General features: G+C 37.8%; 1 protein-coding gene across 1 annotated transcript in view; it reads right to left on the reverse strand.

Annotated features, from left to right (window-relative positions):
• PAN3 (poly(A) specific ribonuclease subunit PAN3) overlaps positions 1-18,277 on the reverse strand; it is a 114,497-nt gene that overhangs the window by 36,931 nt on the left and 59,289 nt on the right. The window contains 1 exon segment of the mRNA XM_034758696.1: positions 9,867-10,017. Coding sequence (XP_034614587.1) covers positions 9,867-10,017 — 151 coding nt within the window.

Here is an 18,277-nt window from a genome sequence, read left to right on the forward strand (position 1 = left end):
TGAGAAGGGCCAGGAAGCTGCAACTTCCTTCTGCAGGAAGGCAGGGAGCAGAAAGGCATAAGCACCACTATTTCTTTATGAAGCATTAAGAGGACAACGTAGCAGTACAAATGGAGAAGATACATTTTTCCCAGGAAGAGGACAGACCCAAAACCATCTGAATCTTTGATTCTTTTCAAAGGAGAGCAGGACAGTTGTGGTGGGGGACTGGAGAACATGTGGCCTAGATGTAGGAGGAGGAATTAAGATGGCACACGGAATACAGTATGTCAAGAGGGAGATGGGACTGAGAGCAGAGAAGCCTTGCAAAGACAGAGGAATAACCAAATTATTGGCATGCTTGTAGGGGCAGAACTGGTTTAATTGTGTGCAGATAATATAGGGAATGAAAATGTGTCAATATATATTAGCCTTAATTTTTACACCAGGTAGTCAAGTAAATAATCAGGAAAGTTTTTCAATGTAAAGCAGTAAGTGCTTTAAAGAAGCTGCAGTAAGTGCCACCAGGACCCTACACCCCCTCCTGCACCCCAACCCCCTGCCCCAGCCCAGAGTTCCCTACCACACCACAAACCCCTCATCCACAGCCCCACCACAGAGCCCACACCCTCAGCTGGAGTCCTCACCCACCCCCCACCCCAATCCCCTGTCTCATCCCAGAGCCCCTCCTACACTCTAAATCCCTCATCACATTCAAAAGTGAATATAGATTCTACCATGTAAAATGCAGTCCATGTCTCAATTCTGTATAGCTACCAAATATGTTAATAGATATAAATGTAACTTTTGGTGACTTTCTGATAAAAAAATTAAAAGAGTACATTAAGCTGTGGAATAATGTAAACTTTCTTGGGTTTTGAAAATAGCTAAAATTTCATCTGAAAAAAGTGTATTCTGACGGTACTATTAAAAGCTATTTACTAAATTTGCACTCTAGCTTTGGTTCTAGTGAAGATTTTTAGGCAGCTCAAAAGACATGCATAATAAGTTAGGTCTGTTTCTTTCCATCAACAAAATTGGAAGATTTCCTCAGAAAAAAATTTCTTCTATCTTTCACACAAACCCTGAAAAAAAAATCTTGCGACTTTCCCAAATTCCAAAACATGTTTATCTTTAATACGTCGTCTTATGCATTTTTTATTTATGTGAGCCATATTAGACTTCTGGCATGGCAGCTTGCTCTATTGTGGCAATACATATTGTATTTTGTATAATCAAAAATGAAAATTATAAATAGGTACTTCTGAATGACTAGATTCAGAATGGCTAAATTTAATACTTTGAAGTATTCTTAAGAGGGGCTATATGAAGCCTTCCACAGAGTCCTGATCTGTTTTTTTTCTCTTTAACCCCTGCCTAAATTGTTCTAGCTTGTTCCAGAATGTGTGATTACAATTCAATTAACTCTTCCAGCACAAAGTGTTATGCTATGAAGTTAGCATCCATATTTATGCTGCATAGAAAAGCAAGATTTCTCCATTAAAAAAAGGAGCACCCACTAATAGTCTAGAGCAATTGAATAGTGGTTAAACAATTATTGCATATTATATTAAAAGACTAATTTTAACAAGAGAGCAGATATGAAGGTTCTGTATTTTCTCCCACTTTAATGTGGAGAAGAGATAATGATTTCATAGGAAACAATATACTGAGTCAAATATGGAAGGAAAGCCAATAAAATAATGGCCTACAAAATCAAAATGAATTTCATACAATTTATGTCCACTACACAATTCTTTAAACCAGGGAAAGATTTGAGTATGTCTCTTCTATCCTATTTCAGTTATTTTATGTTATAAAATAACTGACAATTATTAATTAAAAGTATTTATTACTGAGTGATCCAAAACTATACCAAAGTAATTGCTTCAAAGAGTTTACTGAAAAAGAACTAGTTCAATTAAAGTGTGCAGTTAAGTGTGCAATTAAAGACTGGAAAAGCAGTAGCCACCACTTAATGAAATAATGTCTAAGCCTGCTTTATGTGGTAAAGTTTGTAAACAGCAAAAAAAGTTATATTGTACTGTATATCTTGTTGGTTTGGGTATAAATATAGTCCAGGGTCTGTGTTAAAAGTACGCTATGAACATCTGTTCATGTTCTCAAAACCATTCTCATGGGGCCAATAAAGCAATGTACCACCCAGCTGTGGTTATAGGTATAGTTTCATCCTTTTTTCAATGTTAACAAGATATATTTCCATTTGCAGTAGTCAAATGAATACATCTAATGTTTAGAAAGTTATGTTTGTTTAGCAAAGCAAAAGAGAGGAGGGAAGGGAAACAGGAGAAAGGGATGATTACCATTACACAATTTTGCATACTGTATTATGCTTACTAGTCAAAATTTGAAGTGTGCATGAAGTTTAGCCCTGCACTTAGGTTTTAGGGCTTTGGGTAGCTTTTGATGAACTTCTGACAGCTTGAAGGAATAAATTGGTGGTCAGAGTATCCAGCCTGAAAACTATACTCACAGAAACTCTCTCATATCAAGCCCCCTTAATGTAGTGGTAGTCTGTTTTGCCAATGCACATGTTGAGTGAAACGGTTGGAGATATGAAGGGTTTTTTTTTAAAATCAGAGTTTCTTTTTTTTGTCCTGCTGGAACAGCAAACCTGTTTGTTGCACGAGACTTGCAACTTTGCTTTTGGTCCTGTGGGGGATTCCAGTAGGCTAGGAGTGTCAAATATCCAGCACATCTGATGGATTTATAAGGCTTGCATTGCGAATTCAGATTTTACATCATCATCTCTAAACTTTCATTTAAAAAAAAAAATGTTTCCAGCCTTCTTGGTAGCAAAGAAAATCGTCCCAACGTAAACAATGCAACTAATGTAGTGCTGTCAATGTGAGTTTGCAGACTGTCTGAACCTAAGACTCAGGGGTGTGAACCACTAACTTAACTGAGGTGTTAATTAAAAAAGAAAAGAAAAAAAGAAGAGAAAAGAAACTAATGTCAACAACCAGTGAAATGGAAAAGAGGGTAGAAATAAAGCTCACTGGGAAAAGCAGACACAGGCAAGTGCTGCAAGAAAGGAAATATGAAAGAAAGAAAAGAGGATAGAGGAAAAAATAATGTAGTACAGAAAACCAGGTTAGCATATCTTCCCATTGACTGATACTGAAAGCAACAATAAAGGCACTGAAAAGCAATAAGAAAGATTGTGGAGCCCCTGATCCTGTAAGTAGAGCCATTGGCTTCATTACACCTATTTACAGGGTAAGCACTCATCCATGTGATTAGGGGGTTGCACAATTTATTTCTAAAGGTTTCATAAATGCAATATTCTACTCTTGATCTTTATACAAACCTGCCCCCCGACCATAGAAAGAAAATAGTAAAGCCATTTCCATCTCCTCTATGGGAGAGTTTAAAGGTCTGAGCCTTGTGAGTGATTAACTGGTAGTAGGAGCACCAAGATACCAGCTTTGAAGAAGCTACTGTCAAGCTGTTTTTTCATCCTCAGTGGGAGAAACCGATCTTATCTGATAATGGAGAAAGCTGGGGAGAGAGCTTCCCATTTTCATCGCTGCCCGTCATCAGCCTCTCTTATCTTCTCGCACACTATACTCAAATGTATCATTAAGGTAAGCTCTCTCTCACTTACAGCTTATCTTGCTTCATTATCAGTCACATTTGAAATATGATCCGTGTATGCTTTGCTAACCTATACTTCTTGGTGTGAGAGAGATTTCAGAATGTATTGACTAATGTAACTATTTGCAAACTGGTCCACTGGAAGTCTGCAAGGAGCTGACTGGTCACATGCTACTAGCCCTCCCTCTTATTTTCAGCTTCTAAATCTCTCTCTTAGTATTTATAAGTACAGTACCCACTAAGGATTTGTGAACCGGGGGGGAAGTAAGAGCTATACATCACTTGAGGAGGTGGGAGTTAATATTCACATGTGAAATCAAAAAGTGCCTGTTACTGTTAAACTTTCACTTCTTACATTGTTTTACATTTTCCAAGTTTCATGGTAAGTGAAGAAAAGGGAAGTGACAGGAGCAAACAAAGAAAAGTCAGCATACTTAAAGCATATTCATAAATTGCTGAATTGTTGACAGTAATCTAAAAATGGCTATTACAATATTTAAATTTGTAGCCAAAAATTTAACATTGACTTCTATACAAAGTACTTGATTAAAAAGCTGGAATTCTGCAAGTATTAACTCTTACATCCACAACTGCTTAGTATTGAAGGACAGTAGAGCACAATGTTCAACTTTGCATGCTAGGGTCATGAAAAGCGTGCCTTTACTGGTTTGCTTAATCAAATCTAGTATTAGTAGTTGTCCAAGTTTCAAAGAATTGCTACCCAAGTTATAATAGTTCAAATTAAGAAATATTTTCTTCATTCATATTCTTGACACAACTACTTTTGCTTTTTAATAAAAAAAAGACTAATTTTATACCACAACAGTAAAAAAAGAGCAGGCAATGAAATATTGATTTTATTTTCCTTTTGTATTACAATTCACTTGGCTCCAGGCTCACAGACAATTCATGGGATGAGTGCTTTAAAGCTCTATTGTTCGCATTTAAATACTTTGTTTTAATTAAAGTGTCTTAACTTTGAGGATTCATATGGATAAACTGGGACAAAAAAAACAACAACAAAAACACACCAACACGTTGGTTTTAATTTATTCTTCATTTCAGACCTGGCCCTAAAACTCTCTGAAGTCAATGGAAGTTTGCTAGTCAATGGGTATAAGATCCAGCTTTTAATTAGTACTTCATAATAATGCAGATGCAGTTTAGCTAGTCTACAGCACATGTGAACTTTTTAAAAGTGGTGCAATTGTTTTAAAGCCCCACACAAAGATTTTCCACCGATTTTCTTCCTCTCGTCCACAAATTTACACTGGCACTCACCATAACCACAGCCTAAAGCTAAAGAAAAACATTAGTGATGTCTCCAGCAATTGAGGCATCCACATTCTTTTTCCAGAGATCAAACAAAAACACTGTATAAATATAAATTGTTAAAAGCTTCACCGGTATTCTAAATCACTGGGTTAGTTAAGGACATTAAATTACTGAATGTTATAAAAGTTTTAAAAAAATAATTTGCAAAAGGTTTTTGCTGCAGCAGCTTTAAATACAGAAGAGATTTGTTTTTAATCTTAAGGAGTCCGGTGGCACCTTAAAGATGAACAGATTTATTTGGGCATAAGCTTTTGTGGGTAAAGATAAGAAGTGGGTTTTTTACCCACAAAATAAATAAATCTGTTTGTCTTTAAGGTGCCACCGGACTCCTCATTGTTTTTGTGGATACAGACTAACAGCTACCCCCTGATACTTTTTAATCTTAGGGAGTTTTTCCACAGTGCCCATTACCACAGTAGCTAAATGAGTGCAAGGTAATTATATCTGCATGCACTAGGTTCCTAGAGAACTTTACAGTCTTCTGCTCTTCTTCCTTTCCTGCTATGAGATGGTTTTGCTTGGGATTATATACAATTTTAGTCTCTTTTCTTTTCCCTCATCTGTACCCTTCTGATATGGTTGGAAAGCTCTCAAACTGTAGGGTGTTGCATCATACCTTACAAGTGGTCAAAACAGATTCATCTGACCTCCTTTCAGAGCTCAGCCTACAGTCAAACCCCTTCAACTGAGAACACTTTCTCTTGTTGTCCCACACTGAGACTTGTGTAGACATATCCAAGCTAGCTTTTATCTAGATAGATCAAACAGCAGTATAGCTGCTGCACCATGGATGGCAGCATGGGCTAGCTGCATGAGTTATGTACCCAGGGTCCTAGGTACGGTTGTACTCGGGGGCAAGCCCGTACCAATGTCCCTGCGGCTACATTGCTATTGTTACTCGATCAAAGCTTAACAGGTACACCTATGAAAGCTGCAATCACCTCTCCTGAGTGCAGTATAAACATACCCTTAATCTTGTGCTCTGTACATTTCATTCTCTCAGAGGTGCTCAGTTGTCTTGGTGGGTCAAGGATGGAGACGCAGTTTCAACAGAACAGGCCACTGTGAGTACATTGCCTCTGTGTTCCCCCTGCTAGCACCCAACATGGTTCTGTTGTCAGTTCAAGGTCCTGGTCCTTACCCATTTGATGGCTTTGAAGATCACGGGTCTTGAACTGTCAACAAAACCAGATTGGAAAACAGTGACGGAATTGGAGCTTGGGGTGAGGTATTTGCAGAGGCTCATTGAAAGGCAGGCGGCTATATTCTGCATGAGCTGAAAGCTTCTACATTGTTTTCACCTTCAGCTCCAGAAAGAGGAAGTTGCAGGAATTTAGACTGGAGGTGGCAAATGCATCAATCACTGGTCAGATTCTTATCTGAACAACAGTATTTTAAGCAAGCTAGAGGTGAAACAAGGAAATTTTCACCACTGATGCTATGTGGTTCATCTAGGCTTAGTGAAGAGTCAAAACAGGGCTATGAACCGTTGCACCACTTTGAAGAATTGAGAAAAGCCTTCAATGAAGGGGAGGATAACACCCTGGCTAATTCTTCAAAGCACTTCCTCTTTATGACCAGCATCACTTTGGTCTTGTCCAGAATGACTTTGAACCAGCTGTTCTTCATCCAGCTACTCATCTCGGACATCTTTGTGATGGCATTGGTTGCCCCTAGAAATGAGCTGTACAGCTGAGTGTCATGGACATACTGGAGGCAGCGGGGTCTGTGGCATATTACCAACTCTAAGTGGTCTCCTGTAGACACTGAAAAGGAGGCTGGACCAGGATATTTTCTTGTGAAACTCTATAGGGGAGAGTTTGTGAAGAACAGCAGCTGCTCATCATCATTTTCTAGGTCCCATTGCAGAGGAGTAACTGGAACCATTGTAGTTCAGCAGTTTTCTCCAGCTATAGCATGTAAGCAGGTCAACAGCATTTTGTGGCACTACATTTCAGCACCTATGTTGAAAGCTGTAGAGATCAAGTAGTGTAGGTGCTAAGATGCAACCTGCATCCATTGTCATGAGTAGGTAACCTTGAAGCTCTATTAGTCTTGTCTCCATGGTGCACCCCAGTACAGAAGTTGTGAAGCAGCCAGGAGTTGACAAATGTGACCTGTTTGATTTTGGCTGTCACTACATTCTCAATGGTTTTACTTAAAAATCAGTTGCAGAGGTTTTCTTCATCCAGTGTTGATAAAGACTAGGTAAACAAATGCAGATTTCAAAGGACATTTATACCATTTTGAGAACAAGTTCTGTCAAATGCCATATCTCAAATATTTTTCATTTACACTTCTTAATGCAAGGGAAATCTCAGAATCAAAAATTAAAGAGGAGAAAGATCTATTTGGTCTTCTTTTTCCATCCTCAAGGGATGAGCAAATGCAGGACTGTTCCCTACAATGGAGACCACTATTTTTCTTGGGATACTATTTCAAATTTTAACAGCAATCCTAGTACATTTTCTCATCCCACCTGGAACACTCTTGCTCAATGTCCCTCAATACTCCTAATACCACCTCTCGGAATTATCCTAATGAATTCTTATTACTCTTCAACATTTAAATCCTTCACATGCCTTTTGAAAGTTATATTCTATTCCCCCAGACAACACACATACCACTTAGTTGCTTTTCAGCTAAGCTATACATTTAAAAAAAAAAGTTCCCTGATGAAAAAAGCCAGCCTATACACATTTAACTTTTGTTGCTTTTTTTCTGAGTTCTCTCCAATTAATCAGCATATTTCTTATACTGAAGTGCCAAGGAACAGTTTGCAACATTTTAAATGAAGCTCCAACAGGGCATAAAGAGACAATTAGCAGCTTAGTTTGTAACTTGTTTCTAAGTGTGCTACTCAGAAATCTGCTTATTTTATCAATTTAACAACCGAGTTCATTGTCTGTAACTTGCTGTCCTATCAATTTCACAACAGAGTTCATTTTCTGTAACTTGCTGTCCAGTATGACCTAAGACCAAGATTTTCAAAAATAGGAACCTAAAGTCAAGCTTCTATACTCTTCTTCAGGCTCTTACAAAAGTGACCAAATTTTCAGAGGTGAGGAGCAGAGAATGGACAATAGGAGTTGTTGACAGATAAGCACTATTGATGCATCATGCCACTTAGAAATCTCAATAAGAAGGCTAAAACTCTAATGTTATATTCATATTTTAAAAACTTGGCCAGATCTTTTTCAGTACTGGTATCTGCTAAGAATCTATTACGGAATCTCTTTCCCAGATTTAGGCATAATCTGATTTCATGTTCTACCCATATTTCTAATTTCTCTGCCCTCAATGCTATTGCTTCCCCCTTCAAATATTACTAAAAGATGTTAAAGAAGGACCATGAAGGATCCTATGGCACCCCACTGGACAGTTCCCAAAGCAGATCATTTATTATATTTAGCTTAGTCTTTCCAGTAGTTTTCAATCTAGATGACCATGTTCATATGCATACCAAAAAGAGACTGTTTTCCAGTCAGATCGCTAAAGTTCACATATAATTATTGCATTATGTCACCCATCACTTATTTTAATTTGATCAACAAAAATATCAAAAATTTTCTCAGCATGATTTGTTCTTTGTAAAGTTATGCTATTTAGTGCTTATTTTTCCATTATCTAAATAGTTAGACAGTTTTTCCATTATTTTACTACAGATTGAAGTTAGTCTTGCCAGATAGCAACTGTCGAGACTGAGCATTACGTACAACAGTTGCTCTTTCTGATTCCTCTAGAACCTCCCTAGTTCTCTATGACTTGTCAAAATCAATTGTCAGGGGTTCAAGTATGTACGTTAGCAAATTCCCTTACAGACCTGGGATGTATGTTATCCAGACTTGCTGATTTGTATATACTCAAATTGTCCAAGTATTCCCATATGTGCTTTTTATCAAGAATTAGAAACTAGTAAAATATCTTTGCTTTATCAAACTTTGGAAAACTAATGTGCAAATTGCTTGAAGTTTTCTGACTGTTTTTCTTTCCAGAACACCTTTGAATTCCAGGATTTGCATGGAACACATTTTTATAGGAGTTTTTAATACTGAAAATAATTGGAAACAGAACCCAAAATATGGGTTGCAAACTGAGATTACACAATAGGACAAATAATAGCAGCAGAGTTAATTTTTAAAAAGGCAAGTGATTTTAAGTCTTACTTTCTTTGGTGTTATAAAATAAGAATTTTCTTAAATCTTTAGTTTTTATCTTAGGGCTTGTCTACTCTTACCAAAGGATCAATGCTGCGGTGATGGATGCATCGGCGGTCTATTTAGCGGGTAGTGAAGACCCGCTAAATCGTCCGCCAATCGCTTTCCCGTCGACTCCTGCACTCCACCTGATCGAGAAGACTAAGGCTCTCCTGTCGACATCGCATAGTGTGGACCCCTCGGTAAGTAGATCTAACCTACGTCAATTTGAGTTGCACTATTCACGTAACTCAAATTGCATAGCTTAGATAGACTTTTCCCTTTAGTGTAGACAAGGCCTAAAAGTCAATGTATTATTACATCCACAATACCTATCCTAGAAATAAATAAAAAGCATTTATTGTATACAGTACACCCTTGCTATAACAAAAGATCCACTGTGGGGGGGAAGTGGAGGGAATAGCTCCTCCAGCCTGTCGCAGTAGTGGGGCTCAAGGTGGGATCCAGGGACTGGGTTCATTGTATCTGAAGGTTTGTTATTATGAAGGGCATTATAGCAAGGGTGTACTGTAGTAGTAGTAGTAGTAGTAAATTAATTGGAAGTTATTTCAAGATATTATACTATTATTGGCACTACGGATTTTAAATTAAGAGATAAACCAGGAATATACTAGGCTTATGTACATTGATAACTTTACTCCTGGTTTTAAATGGGTTAAATTTGAAGTGCAGATTAATAATAAATAGCTATACTGCAAATCATTACTCCCAACTTACCTGGAGCTAGTCCAGCAGTAGCAGGACTTCCCATGGAAGGGTGAGAGAACAAGGCTTGAGAGAAGGCAGACATACTTGACTGAGAAACATTATTCAGCCTGGAAGTTGATCCTCCTTTCGGAATAAACTCACTTGCAGTAGGATTTGGGGTCTGTTTAAAAATCAAATACAGTAAGTTAATGTTTATTTCAAGTGTGAAGATATAGACAATGCCTATTAAGCTCAAAAAACTTTCTAGGCAAGTATATCAGAGGGTATGGGATATTTTAAAGATTTGCATACAGCTTGTCTGAATAGATATATATAGAAAACTACATTGCATAAACAGATTTTAAAGTTACCTTCTACCTTACATCTTAAGTAGCGCTAGCCTTATGAACATCTGAGTTATACGTTTATATAACACCTTTGCAAAAGATTTGTCAAAATCTCTTCTATTTTAGTATTATGGACCTTTCGAGAACTGAGACCGACACACCACTGCACAGATTGGCACTACTCTGAAGTATTTTAGGGAACTAGACTGCTGAAAGTACCTCAGAACTGAGAAACAGTTTCAAATTTAAGTTGTAAAAACCACTTCTACTAAAGAAAGGTCATTTCTGTCTCTGTTTCAAACAGGTTTGTATGTTCTTTTTTTGGGAAGTACAGCTTCCTTCTGTTTTAGGCCATTTCTATACTACCACTTATGTTGGCAAAACTTATATCGCTCAGAGGTGTGAAAAACACACTGCTGAGCAGCATAAGTTTTGCTGACATAAGTGGTAGTGTGCACAGCGCTATGGCAGCGGGAGAGCTTTTCCCACCAACATAGCTACCGCCTCTCATTGGGGGTGGTTTAATTATGTCAACAAGAAAGCTCTCTCCGGTCGGTACAGAGCAGCTACACAAGAGATCTTACAGCAGCAGCTGTAAGGTCTCCAGTGTAGACATAGCCTAAGTTATTTACTCCATTGACATAGCACCTTTAACAAACTGATAGTTGCTACACCACAGACAATATGATTAGACAGGTAACAGTTGAACACCTTAAAATAAGTAAGGCATGTGAACACTTCGTCTGTAAAACAATTAAAATTACTGGTTTTGAACTTGCATTTTAAAAAATTATGTTTTTCATAGGAGAAGAAATATAAACTGTTTCTAGATGGGCATAAAGTACACTACAGGATATCCATCTAAAATAAACTTAAGTGGACAGAAAACATGTGAAGTTGAGAGTAGGAAATAAAAATTAAAATGAACAAAATTCTACAAGTGGAGGTGTATAACCTGAAGATCATTAAGTGTTAGTTGGCAAATTTAAGTATACGTTCTCAGATTCAAAGGGAACTGCTACAATTGCCTGAATAAAGGAGGTAAAAAGAGTGAAAATCAGAAAGAATAAGTTAGCAGCAGGCTGTTGACAAGATAATGGCTGACAAAAAACAAAACCAAAAAACCCACACCCTCACAGCAATTAAAAGAGGTATAGACACTACTTTAGGTAGTTGAAATAAAAAATTATGAGTTTTAAAATTTAGATCAGTTAAGTTACTAAGTTGTACACTTTTCCACAAAAGTGAAAAAAAAAGTCAAAGAAATTAAGTTCTTCATTTCACACACATTACAGGAAAGACATGACAACAAAGATTGACTCTGAAGAAAATTATTTGAAAACATTGTTTTAAATACTTTTGGTACTAAAAATAAATTAAAAAAAGAAATGCGCCTCCAATTAGACACTTCAGCCAAACACTATGGAATATAATATTTGAAACTTCTAGAAAGGAAGTTAAATCTGGAAATTGCAATAAGGTAGATGATGCTCAAAAATTTAAAATCATTCCTACATTCCAGCCCTATGATGAAGATAAATTCTTACCAAAAAAAAATCTGATTGTTTTAGGTAGGAGTCAATTTGTGCATGTGTGTGAATATTAAATTTGAAGCACAGTCAATAGAGAACTGTCCTATTTTAGTTACAGCCAAAAGTGCAGACAGGAGAATTAAAATACCTGGACTCATAAGGGTATAAAGGTTAGCATCTTAGATGAACAAGGATTTGCAAAGTCTGGGTAAGGAAAAAAAATCAAAATCTAAACCAAGACAGGAAAATAAAATGAAAGTTAATTATAACTTGTAATTTTAAATGCATTTAAAAACACAAAGGGAAAGTTCTAGACAGACACCTGAACATTTTAGGTAGAGGAATAACTGTAGAATGAAATATGCTCTTGAACAGCCTGAAGTAAGATCAGGCAAACATGCATGTGGTCAGTTAGTGAGAAAGTGAAGAGAGGATGCACTGAGGGGGGAAAATAGTTTTCAAATACAATACTACTACTGTAAATTCATCAAGCAACATCATTCAAAGTGTTTAAAAAACGGTGAAAGGCTTGTAGAATCAAATTAAATTGCATCTCAAAGAATGACAGTCCATAAAAAATAGTTTCTTACAGTTACAAGTAGACCATGAACCCTTCATATCTACAATATTGTGGAGAAAAATCTACAATGTCAAAACATTTTATGAAATTAAAACACCTATACTTCAGTGAACGAACAAACCAACCAAAAATGCATCCAAGAAACGCTGATCAGCAAAAATTCCCTCCTGCCTCCTAAAAAGTGGGCAACTTCCAAAACCACACAATTGATTAATACTTAACTTCCTCAGCTCAAGTGGAAGTCCATTCCATTGTCTATAAATTCATACCATTATAAATTCCTAAATATATTCCACAAATTTAGGTACCCAAGTTCTGGTCTGTAGAATAGCAACCAGTAGGTTCAAACATTTTAAAATGAAATTCTACTCCAAATGTTCCCACTTGTCACTCTGTACTTCGGTTTATCCAAATTAGGTGGCTACACCTGGATGCTATACTCCATATATGATCTAAATAGAACTTTATAATGAAACTGCAAAAAATACCCTTGATACGACATTATATCTCTTGATGAATAGCAATATCCTATTGGCCTTTTTAGTCTCATACACACCCCCACCCACCCACCCACTTCTATGCTGGTCAAGGAAGAGATTTGAGGATTTAAACCGCTTCCAGTTTCTAACCCACTTGGCTCCATACACACTGATCAAAAAAAAAAAAGTAGGTTATAAACCATTATAATCCGAATTTGAACAGTAAAACATTCTACGCAGTCACAAACAAGCAATATTTTCTAATTTAATATAACATCATGATCAGAAAATCTGACGTTTAGTTCCCAAAGCAAGCTTAACTGCCATGTTACACATGTTTACAAAAGCTTTTAAGAACAGATGAATTTTCTGAATGTGTAAGCTCACAGCTATAGTGCCACATTATATTAGAGTGATTTTTCTGCATCTTGAGTTCCTTGTTACATGTGCATTTTTAATTTGTAATCACTTGAAATCAATGAAATTTGATTTCATTTTCTGGCTTTCTAGATATATGACCACATGTTTAAAATAGGCAGCCACAGTATGTACAATGTGCACATTCAAAATAGCCAAAGAAGTGACATATCACTGTTAATTGTCTATAATTGCTATTCATTTCAGTGTTCTTTTCCAAACTTCACAAAATGCATTCAAGCCCAACTACCAGGTATATGCCAATTTTGAATCCAAGATTAAGAAATCAGTTATTAATGCTCTAAATAAGTACCCAAAAGAAGGTTCTTATACCTGAAAAAAACATCCTTGTCAAACTCTGGCAACACAAAACACCAAATGAAATTTTAAGCAACTTTTGACTAAATTTGGGTCAATGATAAGCCAAAGTCAAGCAGCCCAGAAGGGGATGGGATTGCTTTAAATAGTCAGAAGGACAAGTAGTGCATCATTACAGTTTTATGGGGATTAGTTTAACCCACTATACTGAAATAAGAATGATTCCACTCTGAAGGGACACTTCACCCTTGACTACATGCGGAAATTGCACTGGTTTAATTTAAGGTGTGATTTTTAGAACTATTTAAACTGCTGAAAGGCTGAGAACATTTATTTTGGTTTAAGACAGGCTTGTTGCACTTTAGTTTAAGTCTTTTCCTAATTGAAAGTGAGGGGAGAGTTTATTTCTTAGACACAAAGAAAATTTACTTCATTCCAATCTGTTACACTTATGATACTCCACTGAAAGCAGTGCCCTTTTTTTGTGGTGATGTACAAAAATACAAAGGACCCAGTTTGACCCTCTGAATCCTGGTAGAGGGTGCAGGATTGGCAATTCAATGTATTTCACATGAAGATTTCTGACACACAATACAGAAAGTCTCAGTCATTTTTACAGTTTTCTAAGTGGAACTTTACGAAGGTTTCTGACAGAAGTTTGACTGAATAACATCCTTTAGATCGTGAGTAACCAACATGTATTTGAACCAACATGTTCAGAAAGAAAAAAGTATTTCCTAACCACATTTCTGAGATACTTTTTTTTGAAAAATTTTAATAGGTTCTGAATTTCCTATAAGAGCTGTGTAAGCAGAGTCACACAGAGCTCATGTTCAACTGCTTACCCACCACCACCACCACATTAAGAAACCTGCTGGGAGAAGGGGGAGCACTTTACTGCTGGCTTCTCTCTTGCAAGTTTAAAGTTTTTAAATTTAGAAATAGTAGCGTAAGGAATTTTACCAGCATCTAAAAACCTAGGTTTTTTGATAATCATTAAAAAACAAACAAAACAAAACCTATAATCAGAAGAGAGGACAACGTTGTAAAGAGGAAGATCATTAAAGATGCTATCTTGCATCCACAAGATTAAGGCAACAGGGGTCCTGTGGCACCTTTAAGACTAAACAGAAGTATTGGGAGCATAAGCTTTCGTGGATAAGAACCTCACTTCTTCAGATGCAAGTAATGGAAATCTCCAGAGGCAGGTATAAATCAGTATGGAGATAACGAGGTTAGTTCAATCAGGGAGGGTGAGATGCTCTGCTAGCAGTTGAAGTGTGAACACCAAGGGAGGAGAAACTGCTTCTGTAGTTGGATAGCCATTCACAGTCTTTGTTTAATCCTGATCTGATGGTGTCAAATTTGTAAATGAACTGGAGCTCAGCAGTTTCTCTTTGGAGTCTGGTCCTGAAGTTTAAGATTACAGCAGTGGTTTGCAAAGCATAATATTTCAGTATCTCTGCCTCAGATTAAACAAACTCAAAAATTGGGGCTAAAATTGCTAGTCAATAATCCGAGTAAGAGTAACCTAAAAGCAAGAAAAAGCAGTGTGACAATGGCAATTTCCTACAGATCCTTGGGAGACCTTACTGAATTAAGTTCAAGAATATTTGGGGTCCATTGTTTTAAATGAAAGGTTTATGTAGGATTGTATTCTACTTCCAGGGGGAGGGCTACCACAGCTCCTCCAGGAACTAAAAACAGTGGGTGCTGATTAAGGCAAACCAGTCAGGTTATAGCCCCGCCTCAGAGAGGTATCACCTCCTGGGGCAGCTCACATATATTAGGTCAAAGTGGATTCTCCACTAACCAACAGACAAAGACAGGACCTTTGGATAAAATAGCTTGATTTTAAACTAACCCAGGGCCTTCTTTCTGATCTAGCAAACAGATAGAACCTGCTGTCTAAGAAGGAGTCACAATCCTTGTGAAAAAGGGTTGGAAGGACTGACACCTACCAGACTCTTGTGCTTGAGTTGGGGGTAAGCTTTTTAGCATGTGTGTAGCTTCTTTTCTTGTATTTAGTATATTTTCTCTCTTATGCTTTCACCTTAAGAATAAATGTGCTTGCTTCAGAGATTCCAAGGCCAGAAGGAAACACTGTGATCATCTAGTCTGTCCTCCTGTATAGTACAGGCCATAGGACTACCCCAGAATAATTCCTAGAGTATCTTCTAGAAAAGCATCCAATCTTCATTTAAAAATTACCAGTGATGGAGAAGCCACCATGACACTGGATAAACTGTTCCAGCAGTTAAATACTCTCACCGTTAAAAATGTATGCCTGCTTCTAGTCTGAATTTGTCTAGCTTCAACTTCCAGCCATTGGATTCTGTTAAACCTTTCTCTGCTAGACTGAAGAGCCCATAATTAAATATTTGTTTTCCATGTAGATATAGACTGTAAATCAAGTCATCCCTTAACCTTCTCTTTGTTAAATTAAAGAGATTGAGCTCTTTCAGTCTATCATTATAAGGCATGTTTTCTAATCCTTTACTCATTATTGTGACTCTTCTCTGAACTCCCTCCAATTTCTCAACATCCTTCTTCAATTGTGAGCACCAGAACTGGACACAGTACTAAACCAGCAGTTGCACCAGTGCTGAAAAAGAGGTAAAATAACATCTCTTCTCCTACTCAAGATTGCACTGTTTATATCATAGGATCACATTAGCTCTTTTGGTCACAGATTCACATTAAACTCATTTTCAGCTGCTTATCCACCTCCACCACCAAATCTTTTTCAGAGTCATAGAATCATAGAATATCGGGGTTGGAAGGGACCTCAGGAGGTCATCTAGTCCAACCCCCTGCTCAAAGCAGGACCAATTCCCAACTAAATCATCCCAGCCAGGGCTTTGTCAAGCCAGGCCTTAAAAACCTCCAAGGAAGGAGATTCCACCACCTCCCTAGGTAACGCATTCCAGTGCTAATGAGTCACTATTTCCTAGGATGTAGTCCCCCACTTCATAAGCAGGGCCTATATTCTTTGTTCCCAGATGTATACTTTTACATTTAGCTGTATTAAAACACATATTTGCTTATGCCCAGCTTACCAAGCAATCCAGATCGCTCTGAAACAGTGACCTCTCTTCTCATTATTTACCGCTCCCCCAATTTTTGTGTAATCAGCAAATGTTATCAGTGATTATTTTGTGTTGTTTCCTTCCAGTCATTGATAAAAGTATAAATAGCGTATGGCCAAGAACCAATCCCTGAAAAGATCCTCTGGTCAGGAGGGAAACAGAAGTGAGTCTCTGCACAAGAGAGGAGATGGCTGAGGAGCCAGGAGCCTACAGTGGATGCCCTTAATGGACCAGGGAGGAAGGAGAAGCAGGGGTAGAGGGCATACAATTGCAGTTGCCCTGAACCATGACAGGAAGGTAGAAGAAAAAAAATTCACAAAGCCATTTACTGAACATATTTGGAGAACTTAACAGACTCAGACTTTAAGGCCTGAAGGGACCATCATGATCATCTACAGTGGATGTTGCTGCTCAAACAGGATGGATAAAGTAATGGAATAGTGTGACTTAAAAAACCCCCTGAAGTTCTGAAATTTCACTCAAGCACCCAAAGCCAGCCAACACCACCATTTATTTACAATCAATAGAATAAGGGCCACATTTTCAACTGGTGTAAATCAGCATAGCCCCACTGACTTAAACAATTAGTTATTAAATCATACAACAAGCCATATGCCACACACAATTTCTGAAGGATTTTCAATTAGCAAATTTTCTACAGATTGCATTATGTGAAAACAGTGCTATTGACTACGCTACAAACAGTAAAAGAACAGCATCCAAAAATAAAACCTGCTGATCAATAAGTAGGTCAACTACCAACAACCATCATTCTCTTCCCTCTTCTTCTTACTTTAGATGTGTCACAATTTCAGTTCCCCTCTTCCAAAGTATATTTAAGATATTGCCAACCTTATTTTAAATCTGCTGAAGAGAATAATCTAGGTACTATCTGAATGCACCGATCATTTCTGCATTAAGTATTCTTGCCAATACTGTTCCAGAATAAGCTGATTTCACCAAAAACAATTACCTCCAGATTGTTTACATCTGGGCTGAATCATAAAAGCAACAGAAGGTACAACATCAGTGAGCTTGGTAATTAGGTTCTGCAAGACTCAGGGATTGTCTACATGAACATTGTGGCAAGCTGGGATGTGAATCTACCCCATGCTAGTTTGCTGCAGACTAACTGTCCATGTGGACCTCGCTGACATGCATTAACAGTTAATTAATGAGCTTGGATCTAGTCCTCTTCAAAATGGGACTCGATCAAAGCGTATTAATGAACTGTAAATGCACATCAGCAGGGTTCACGCGGCCAGCTAATCTGCAGCCAGCTAGTGTGGTGTAGAGTCACACCCCGGTTTGATCTACCCTGGCTTGCTATAAATTAAATATTTGTGCAGACAAGCCCTTACAGTAGTTAACACTGATCTCTGACTTCAGATAAGTCTATTCTGCCATAGGCACCAACTCTGTGGGTGCTCCAGCCCCGGAGCACCCACAGGGAAAAATTAGACAGCCAAGCTCCCCTCCCCACCTCACCTCCTCTCCTGAGCACACTGTGTCCCCGCTTCTCCCTCTAGCTCCGAGCGCTTGCCGCTGCAAACAGCGGGGCAGGAGGGGGCAGGGCGGAGGCGGGGCGAGCACCCACCAGCAACAACAGAAGTTGATGCCTATGTACTCTACAATCTACTTTGGAAAGGTCTCACGACCACTCAAGAAGTACCACATAT

Source organism: Trachemys scripta, chromosome 1 (genome assembly GCF_013100865.1).
Source record: "Trachemys scripta elegans isolate TJP31775 chromosome 1, CAS_Tse_1.0, whole genome shotgun sequence".
NCBI lineage: Eukaryota > Metazoa > Chordata > Testudines > Emydidae > Trachemys > Trachemys scripta.